We start from the raw sequence: 10,841 nt of genomic DNA on the forward strand, positions 1-10,841 counted from the left end.
GAACATACCACTGAAAGATTCTAGACAGAGGACAAAGAGCAGAGATGCACAACAGTTTAGAGCGGGAACTGAAGATTTCAAACTCATTGAAACTGGAGGAGGAAAGTGACGTGGCACATTTTGGTTGACTTTCATGGAAAGTGGCTCCCTACCACAAAACATCCCACAGGGTTTGCTGTACCTACAAACGGTCAAGGCCTGAGTCTCGTGTCTCCTCTGCAAGATAAAACTTTAGCAGCCAAGCATGGTAAGGATACTTGATGGAATTCTAAGTGAAAATGATCCGCAGAGCTTTAGGGATTACAGACAGGCTTGAGACACAAAGGCAAAACTGCACTTTCAAATTAATTACTTGCCTTTTGGTTTCGTTGAGAACAAAAGCCCTTCCTCTTTGTGGAGTTCAGTAAAATAAATAAATAAATAAATAAATAAACCAAAACACAAAAACCAGAACAAAGCATCTTAGATCTAGCAAAAATGTTCCTCTAGCAGAGGACAACAGCACATGCAACAGCTTTTAACCACCCATTTTTCTTTTTTGTTGTATTTTCAAATGCATCATCCTGTAGAAACAGCACCATCTGCAGGATCTGATTGAAGCAGCACCATCTGCAGCTCAGCACAACATCTTCCAGGCATCTGAAAAGGATTTCCTGAGTTCAGCCAGGGAAATCTGAGCAGCCATGGGCATCTGGGCGATAACACAAGGACTGCAATGCTTCACGGCACTCTTGCACAGCACAGGGGGGTTTCAAGAAAAAGCCTGAATTTGAGGCTTTTGTGAGTTTGTGAGGGTCTTCTCATTGAGGGCCTTTGGTACTGTGACAGCAGCACTTGTGAGGAGGCATGAGCAGTGGACACGCTGCAAAGGGCATGCATTTCTTGTCACCTGTCTCATGTGTCAGACAGCACTCAGCTGGCTATTTGGCAAATAACATGTTAGGAACCTTTTAAATTAAAACTGAAGATAATTTTAATTCCTTCACTGCAATGACCGGTCATTCTCAGAGTTAGTTAATCAAAAGTCTCCTCATTTCATGGAATTTCACGCTGCCAAATGTACTTTCAGACTTATTCTTGAAAATCTGCATCTTGGTTTGATAAATGCACAATAGTGTACGGCAGGATTAGCTCCATATTGTACATACTCTGCCTGGTTCCAGAAGAAAGATGCAGTGCCCTCTTCTGGAGACAGAACCATTCAACCCATTAATAAAGTCCAGGACAGGCCTTCAGGGCAAAATTAGCAGTCCCAGCAACGCTATTTTCTGTCTGTAAATTTGACACTATGGTGTGAAATCCTAGTACTGGCCAAGTGTCTAACAGCTGACATCAGCCAGTGCCTGAGCCACTGGCATTTAGGAGAATTCTAAGCCTTTTACTCACAGGCCACTTCCGATGAATAAAACGTCAGTGCGAGAGGGGTCTGGTTTCTTTTACTGATTCATCAGTGAAAGAAAAATCTCAACACATATTAGCCTAGCTTAAAATTTATACCATGTTATATCAGCATGTGTCCAAATGTGTGTGCTTGCAGAAACCTTATTTTTCTATCTAGATCTACATTTTCTATGGGTATTTTTTTAAGGCCAGTTTGGAAAGTAATTTTACCACTCTACTGTCAAGAATGAAATGCTGATGAAAGATAAACCGATGGTCCTCAGAGAGTACCATGATTCAGATTCCTTCTAGAAGCACATTTCAAAGTTATTACAGTGAAATGCAGAATCACGAGAAAAGCCTCATGAGAGGCCATGGCCATTGTAACTGTGAGCAGATATGTTTTTCTTTTCCAGTCTCAGAGTAAATAGATATTGAAGCATTCCAAGAGGCTCTCAAGTTGTTTTTAGAACAGTTGTGGAAAACTCAGAAGGGATGCTTTTCTCTCAGAATCTGTGCCAGCTCTGCCAGAGCCAGTGACCTCGTGCGTGTAATTTGGTATCTGATGCTCACCCCTCAGTGCTCAGGCATGCAGTGACTCAGTGAATTATACAGACTGAGAAGCTTGCCCTGCCTCAGGACCAGTGCTGACCCCAGTGCACTGTGATGAGACATCCATGCTGGAAGGAAGGAGGCCCAAATATGGGATGACACTAAAAAGGGAGAGCATGGGCTGATCAGTGCTGGCTCTAATGCTACAGTCCTTGAGGTAACAAGAGGCAGCTCCTCTCTATTCCCATCTCTGGGGTTCCCCCAGGCACATGGCAGCTCTTTCTCCCCAACACTGCCGTGTTTCTCTCTCACAAAAACTTAAGGTTAAGGCAGCCAGGAATCCAGCTTGCAAAAACAGGCCTGAGGAGAACACGACTGGGGCAGGAGATGGGGAAGGCAGCCAAGGTGACGGCACACTTGCCATTCACCTGTTACCACAGAACCAAGCACAGTGAACAAACCTAGCAGGAAACCATCTTTAACCACACCATAGAAACCTCCTCAGAGAGCAGGCAGCGAGCTCAGGGTGCGGTGCCAGAGGTGCCCGTGATGGTTCCACCGAGCCAAGTGACCAGGCAGGCACACAAAGCACCAGACAACCACAACACAACCTGAACAAATCCACCTCCTCCTCCCGCACACCCCATCTCCGGCCACCGCGCATGCGCGCCGGGCGGGCAGAGCAGGGAGAGGGTTGCGCATGCGGCAGCGCTGCCCCGCGGGTCGGCGGGGAGGGGCGGGAGGGGAGGGGTGGGGGCGGGCGCTGCCACCTCCGTGAGCGCTATGGCGTGTGCCGCGGCGGCCAAGGGTGGAGGGAGCTCCTTTTCTGACCGGCACGCCCGCCTCCTCCTGGCCCAGATCAACCGGCTGCGGGCCGGGCAGAGCTTTTGCGATGTGCGGCTGGAGGTGGGCCCGGAGGCGTTCGCCGTGCACCGCTTGGTGTTGGCGGCGAGCAGCCCTTACTTCGCGGCGCTCTTCGCGGGTGGCATGAAGGAGTCCGGCCGGGATGTGGTGAGGATCGCGGGCGTCGAGGCGGACACCTTCCACACGCTCCTCGACTTCATCTACACAGGTAACGGGGGGAGGCGGGGACGATGTCCCGGCGGTGGGGACGGGGTGACGGTGTCCCGACGGCCGCAGTCCGGAGCTGTGGTGTCCCCGCAGGGGTGGTGAGCATCGGGGAGCACAACGTGCAGGAGCTGATCGTCGCCGCCGACATGCTGCAGCTCACCGAGGTGGTGGAGCTTTGCTGCGAGTTCCTGAAGGGGCAGATCGACCCCTTGAACTGCATCGGCCTCTTCCAGTTCTCCGAGCAGATCGCCTGTCACGACTTGATGGAGTTCACCGAGAGTTACATCCACGCACACTTCCTGGAGGTGCAGAGCGGGGAGGAGTTCCTGGCCCTGACAAAAGAGCAGCTGGTTAAGATCTTGCGAAGTGAGGACCTCAGCATCGAGGACGAGTACCAGGTGTTCATAGCGGCAATGCAATGGATTTTGAAGGATGTGGGGAAAAGGAAGAAATACGTCGTAGAAGTACTGGAGCCTGTTCGATTCCCTCTGCTACCAGCACAAAGGCTGCTAAAATACATAGAAAGTAAGTGAGAGAAGGGAAGAAACAGCATCAGATGTTTGGATTTGAGCAAGTGGTATGTCATTCAGTTACTGGATTTTGATGGAGTTCTTAAAAATAATAGCATGATGACTGAAAAGATTTACTTTATCCAGACAAGTTCTATTCTTTAACAAATGAGCACAGCTTACTTTAAAAACATGCTTGTGAAAAAATCTTAAAGAATTAGGCAATGTTGACTTGTCTTCTGTTTTAGGAGAAGCCAGTAACTTTCCTACAACAGTTACTTGTCTGTAGTTTCTCACTATGCCTTTTTTCATTTGCTTTTTTCCTCCAGGTATTCCAGATTTCAGCCTTCGGGTGGCCCTGCAAACTCTTTTGAAAGAATATTGTGAAGTCTGTAAATCTCCCAAAGACAACAAGGTCAGCAGTTTTCTGCAAGCTTCTAAAGGTCGTCCCCGGAGGAAAGCCAGGAAGTACCTTTATGCAGTAGGTTAGAATGTGGCTGTTTGAACCTTCTAAAACAAATGATAGAATATCTCATATTACAGTACTGAAGGAGATACTGGATTTTTCATTTTTTTTATGAAAAGATATAAAGATAGCAAAATCTTTATCTGGTTGAGTTACCATGTTAGCTGCTTTCCTCTTATAATTGCACAAAGGGGCAGCATTCATGTTTCATGTCATTAGGAGTGGCATTCAAAGACTAGATTTGCCTTTTAGAAATTATTTGCCTTGCGTGGAAATCTGCAAATCAGGAGTTGGCTTGGGTAGAAATGTGCAAATCAGCAGAGGATTTGCCCATGGTTCACTGCTGGAATGGTGTATGCAAATTCACAGCACTCCTTGCTCTTCTCAAGGCTGAACTTTTCTCTGTCCAGAATATTCTGGTTCATATGATGGGATATTTGGAATTGCAAGTTTTCAGCAGCTTTGTATTGGAAGAGAATGTTCTTGTTTCAACCCAGGAGAAGTCATAGTGACTCAGATAGCAAAGGCTGTGGGGTGATTTATGTGTTTTATTATGAACACCAATGGTCATATTTGGTGTGTTGTGAAATGATCACCTCAGGCACAAGTTCCAAGGTATTACCATCCTTTCTTCTGTGACGGAGAAACACTGCTACTTTGAAAAGGACAATTCCTACTAGAAGTGGCTGATGCCTGTTACTTTAATTTGTGATTTAGATATAGGAACGTGGGGATGAGCAGGAAGCCCTTACTCTTTCCACTTACTTTCTAGGTGGGTACACTCGACTGCAAGGAGGACGCTGGAGTGACAGTAGAGCCCTCAGCTGTGTGGAGAGATTTGATACCTTCAGCCACTACTGGACCACGGTGTCATCTCTCCACCAAGCCCGAAGTGGGCTGGGTGTGGCTGTGGTGGGAGGAATGGTCTATGCCATTGGAGGTAGCAACTGAAACGTGCTTTCTATGTTACGTGGATACTAGAGGACTCAGGATGGAAATTTTAAAAATTAGTCTTCCTGTAAATAGTTCTAGGGCACCCAAAAGTAGTTAACTTTTAGATATAGAACCAATTGAATTAGGGTTCCTTGGTTCTCTACCAGCTCTGTGAATGCCCATTTGGATTCCTATGCTGGACAGTTTTTACAAAGCTTCTCTCCCCTCATGGTACAGCAATTCACACTCAAAACATATGGACATAAACAGATGTCCTAAAAGGTGCTGGGTGTTCTGCAGACCTTGTGTACCAACACTGATAGGATTTCTTCTCTAGGAGAAGCCCATAGCATAAAAGGCAGTAGTACAGGACAGGCCACTTGTGATCTGCCTGCCTGGAAAGGCTTATTATATTTGTTTGTACAAGGATGTGGCAGGTTACTTGCCCATCATTAAAGAATGCATACCTATGTTTTTGTCACTGCAAAATGCATTCTTTGGTCTTGACAACCCCATCAGTTGTGCTGCAGAGTAAAATGTGTGTAGCCCTGTGGTTGTTCACCCGTCTGATTTAAATTTTGGTATCCCAAGTTTCAGGTTTGAAATAATTTTTGGAGCCAGGTTGTGAATAAGGTTGGATAAAGTTACTGGGATCCAATAACAGCTACTTGAACCAGTGCCCAAAACTTCAACTTTTAGAGAAGTTCAAGAAGTTTGGATAGATGGCCTGAAAAAAAGATTTTTCATCACCAGGTGGTTCTTAAGTCTTTTTTCTGGCTGGAGCAGAGTGGGAAATACCTTTGGTAACCTATTCCTGGTCAAAATGAGAACAGGAAGTAACAGACATCTTGTGAGGGAGCTTGATCTCCTGAGATGTGGAGACATTTTTAAGACCCAGGAGGCTTGGATAGACATCAGAGCTTCTGGGTGACCATACAAACAGCTATTTTGGGGTCCAGCTTCAGTTACAAACTTCAGTTACAAACCAGTTACATTTCCCACACAACACTCAATTTTTAAACCCAATATTTAAATCTCAGTAATGTCTCAGGGAACTTTTGATGAAAGCTATTTCTAGTGTTGATTCAGTTCTGGGTATAAACGAAGTTTTTGCTACTTTGGCCATTTGACTAGCAAAAAGAAAGACCCTGTGTTAAAATGGTGTCTGACCTGGAAGGAACCAAGCAATGATTCTTTATCTACAGTGCCAAACATTGTGTTTCTCCTGTCTCTGCTCTTGTCTTACTATGCAGGTGAGGACAACTCGATGATTTTTGACTGTACAGAATGTTATGATCCTGTTACTAAGCAGTGGACCACTGTGGCTTCCATGAACCATCCCCGTTGTGGACTAGGAGTGTGCACATGCTATGGTGCCATCTATGCTTTGGGTAATCTTTGGATCTTTCCTTTCTTAATCTAAAAGGTGTTAATTCATGGAACTTGTAAAATTATTTGATCTTAAATATTGCATCTTGGTGTTGCAGATTTGCAAACTTAAAAAAAAAAAAGGTTTAGACAAGCATTAGTATACCACATCTTTGTGAATTTGTTATTGTTCATTTATAACTTATTTCTGTTGTAGACTGTACACTGGTTCAGAATTACTTTGTCTTGGAACAGTGCACCATGTCTGAAAATGCAGCTGACACAAAGCTTCATGCCATTAAATTCTTCCCTGTGTTTGCTATTATACTGGCAGGAGGTTGGGTTGGAGCAGAGATTGGCAACACAGTTGAAAGGTTTGATCCTGAAGAAAATAGTTGGGATGTCGTGGGAAATATGCCTGTGCCCCGTCACTGCTTTGGGTGCTGTGAAATGCAAGGTGAGTATTGTTAAATTTGTATCCATAAACAAAAGATGAAGTGGATTTTGAAGCATTATGTTTCAGTCATTAATTTTTACATTTGCCTTGTACTGTGCTATTGGTTGCACATGCTTGTGCCTTGCTTACTTGTCCATCTAGTACCATATTTAATTCTGCAGAACTCAAAGACTATAAATTTCTGTCTTTTGCCTTTTATCTCCTGAAAACAGTTTTTATGTGGCTGCCTGGAGGGTCTTTTAACAGTTGATTGTCTTTCCTGATACTGCTTTTATTACCTTCTGTATTTGTGCTTGCAAATGTTTCTTTGTGACAATCTGAAGACTTGCCGCAAGTTATTTTAATACCCACTTCAAGACCTCATCTATAAATGTGTTTATTATGTATTTGATCCAGGCCTGGTAGGCAGTCGCAGCCTTTTGGATTACCTCCCCTGCACTTGATTATTTTTTGCTTTCATCAGAGCTTCTACTGCTTGAGCCACAATTTATTAATTTGAAAGATTTATGTATGCTACTATCCAACAAATGGAGGATTTTTATGTAGCATTCTTAACCAGGCTTAATCTTCTTACCCATTCCTAACCAGGCTGAAACTTGTATTATGACAAACATTTTCTGTCTTTCTAACCTTTGTATTATGAAACCTAACAGAGGAGAAACTGTTTCTACAGGTCTAATTTATGTTGTTGGTGGTATCAGCAACGAAGGAGTAGAGCTCCGTTCTGTTGAAGTCTACGACCCAATATCCAAACGTTGGTCTGAGCTTGCTCCAATGGGCACCCGAAGAGCATATCTTGGTGTGGCTGCTCTCAATGATTGTATCTATGCTGTTGGAGGCTGGAATGAATCTCAGGATGCACTTGCTACTGTAGAAAGATACTCCTTTGAAGAGGTATGATCAAGTCCCTTCTCTTTATAAATGTGGATTGCATCAGCTTTGTGTAAGATTCTATAGAGGTAGCCTGCTTCCTTTTTTTAAAAAATCTGAAATTCCATTTTCTTTTCTCTTCTGGTTTTTAATCTGAGTGAAACTAAGCTTCATGACCCCAGGGGGTGTTTGCCCAAACCAGTCTGTAGAATCTTGCCATGTGACTCAGTATAGTGCTCTTGGGAAACTGAAAGCTAACCAGTACAGATGTTGCATAGATACTACTTCTGGTACATACTTGTCAGGGTTTAATACAGGAGGGGAAGGGGGCAGAATAGATTCCCTGTCTGCAATAGAATGGTCAATACTCTGACTAGAGAGGGAAAAAAATAATCCCTGGAAAAATTTAGAGTTGCTCTTTGTTGCAAAGGTTGAGGATCTTTTTTTCTGCATTAAAATCTATCCATGTTTCAGATTAGAAAAATCTCTTTGAACACTTGTTTTATTTTTTTTTTTAATCATATTCAGAAGCTTCTTCCTGAATGTTATTGCTCATGTATCTATGCTGCTCTTTGGAACAGCACCTAGTGTTAAAAGCAGAATGCAGTCCAGTGTGCTGTGCTGTTTCACATTTGGAATTGAATCTAATTTTCCTTATTTTCCCTCTCTAACACTGTACTATTCTCTGTTTTGGAGACAGATTGCATCTTGTAGTGACTGAAGAAAGGGAGGGGTGTTCTGTACAGAATGTACGTGGTCTTTTCTGTAGTAACCAGAATGATTTGGACCACTTTTGGAAGTACTGCCATTCCAGTCTTGATAATCCTCTTGATGCTGTACCATATTTGAGCATGTGAAGCGTATGTGTAGTGTTCTTTGTATGTTTCAGTTTTTAAGCAAGCATTAAAAGTTACTTTATCAGAACTGAGGCTTGCCCTAAAACTACTTGTTGACTGTTTCACCTTCCCATTAGGAGAAGTGGGTTGAAGTTGCACCAATGAAGATACCAAGGGCCGGTGTCTGTGTCGTGGCTGTGAACGGGTTTCTCTACGCCTCAGGAGGCCGAGCTCCCAGTCATGATTTTGCTGCTCCAGTAACCTCTGACTCTGTTGAAGTTTACAACCCCCATATGGACAGTTGGACTGAAATTGCCAACATGATAACCAGTCGTTGTGAAGGAGGTGTAGCTGTGCTGTGATACACAAAGGAGAAAACCCATTCAAGGGATGAGTAAATCTGTCTCCTCAGATTTGTAGTTTCATTCACCAGAAACCTCCTCTAACACAGGACCTTTAGTAGAGATGGTGGGGAACTAGATCAGAGGGCTTTTCCTGAGGAAAAATTATTAAACCCCTTGCCCTTCAAAGTAAATTGGCTATCCAGTGTCTCTCTCAGGAAGTATTCTGTTAAGAGCAGGAATGCCTCTTACAGCTGGATTAAGCTCACTGAAATGAAAGGCAAATTTGCCCTGTAGAATTCTGAAATCATTCCAGTGCATTAGAAACATTACCCATATTGTTAACTGCCTAGAGTGCACCAAAAGCTGGCACCTTCTGCTGGCCTTACAATCTGGAAGGAGGCTGCTATAGACAGCTAGGAGTTAACTGTAGATAAGAGCAGATGGGTGACTTGGTTGTAATTAGTTGTCCTTTTCTGTCAGAAAACAAGAAAGAAAAGGTAACAGATGGGAAAGACTGATGCCTCTACTTAAGACCTTATGCATTTGAGACTCTTCTGCTGATGGATGTGATGGGCATTTAATATGAAGTGGATACTTTCTGGCCACACCACTAACTTGGATGGTGAGTGGCTAAGAATTTCCTGTTCTGGAAGTTTATTCTCACAGTTCTAATGATTCATTCCACTTCAGCACAGGATTTTCTTCCGTGGTACCAGCGATAACAGTAGAGCTCCTTTTTATGTAAGCTTTGATGAATTTTAAATGGGAATGCTATTAATTAGATTATCTTTTTTATACTAAGACCAGTCCTAAACATACAGGGAAAGCCTTTTGCCTTTCTTTTCCCCTCAGTTAAATGCATGACACATACTGAGACTTGGCATTGGAATTCTTCAAGTTACACACGTTCATCTTTTTCTGCATCTTGTATCTTCCAAATTTGAGCCAATGGAGATTTTTGTGATAGAATGAGCTGCATTCAGCATAAAAGTGACACTCTGAAGTGTCTAGTGTGAAGGAGTTTGTATTTAGCTTGGATATACTTAGCAGAACAATACTACTAGGAGTTGGGAGTTATTTCTAGATTCATCTAATTAGCATACTTGAAGTTGCTTTTTGCACAATTTGATTGCATTTTCTGCACAGCTGCAGATGATTTAGATGAAGTCTGAAACAAGGCTGCTTGAATTTTGATAGACAGTATTATTCTAGAACACAAAACCACAACTGGAATGTCACAGAACAGGAAGCCTGCTCAGTGCAGACAAAGGAGCATTCATGCTGTCTAGGTCAATATCCCCTGTGTACAATTAACAAATTAATACACTAATAAAAGCCTCCAAGGTGTGTGTTGCAGATACCTAAAGAATCTTAGTCTTATATTCTAACATCAGGTTGGGAGATTGCCAGGCTATAGCATGCAAGATGATGGAGGATTTGTTAATCTCACTGTTCTATAAGTTTGTGTGTGCTTTTACTTTGAAAGGATTTCTTGTGTGTGTGAACTAATGTTTATTCTGTCTTTCCCCTCCACCAAAGTTTAAGTTTGTTTTAAACTTTTTTAATAATAAAAGGTATTTTCAGAACCATCTGTGGGATGCTGTTGAATGGGGTGCTTTCCTGTGATAATGAGTTGTGTCACTGCCCCTTTCATATAATAGGTCTTATTTTTTTATTCTTGGCAACCCTAATTCCCAGGAGAGCACTGGGAAAGATTGGTTATAAATGCTGACTAATTAAAAGGTGGAAGTAACACTTCTATAGTAAAATACTTGTATATTTATCTTCTCAGTGTAAAATCATAGACTTCTTGGAAGTCTGGCTGCCTTTCCAGCTCTGCAGCCCACTGGATCTCTGGGAGCAAGAGAGGCAGCATTTCTCAGGCTTTCTTCTCTACATGTCAGGATCCCTTGTGAACCATTTAAGCAGCATTACATTGGCACCACTTTATTAGTTTGAGAACTGTGATCTGATCTCTACCTGAAAACTTTCTGGTTTAGTGGAGCTTGAGGAAGTCTGCTGTTGGATGAAATTGCCTCTCCAGTTTTTGTGGCT

The 10,841-nt window shown here is 43.0% G+C and overlaps 1 protein-coding gene across 1 annotated transcript; it reads left to right on the forward strand.

Annotated features, from left to right (window-relative positions):
* The first annotated feature begins 2,609 nt into the window (after positions 1–2,609).
* On the forward strand, positions 2,610–10,375 carry IPP (intracisternal A particle-promoted polypeptide). The gene is made up of 8 exons (XM_071750262.1): positions 2,610–3,004; positions 3,097–3,528; positions 3,842–3,997; positions 4,751–4,918; positions 6,165–6,302; positions 6,614–6,736; positions 7,410–7,630; positions 8,580–10,375. The coding sequence occupies exons 1-8, from the start codon at positions 2,716–2,718 to the stop codon at positions 8,802–8,804; spliced, it is 1,752 nt and encodes a 583-aa protein (XP_071606363.1). The 5' UTR covers positions 2,610–2,715; the 3' UTR covers positions 8,805–10,375.
* The last annotated feature ends 466 nt before the right edge of the window (positions 10,376–10,841 follow it).

The sequence above is a fragment of the Heliangelus exortis genome, chromosome 8 (genome assembly GCF_036169615.1).
Source record: "Heliangelus exortis chromosome 8, bHelExo1.hap1, whole genome shotgun sequence".
In the NCBI taxonomy this organism is placed as follows: Eukaryota; Metazoa; Chordata; class Aves; order Apodiformes; family Trochilidae; genus Heliangelus; species Heliangelus exortis.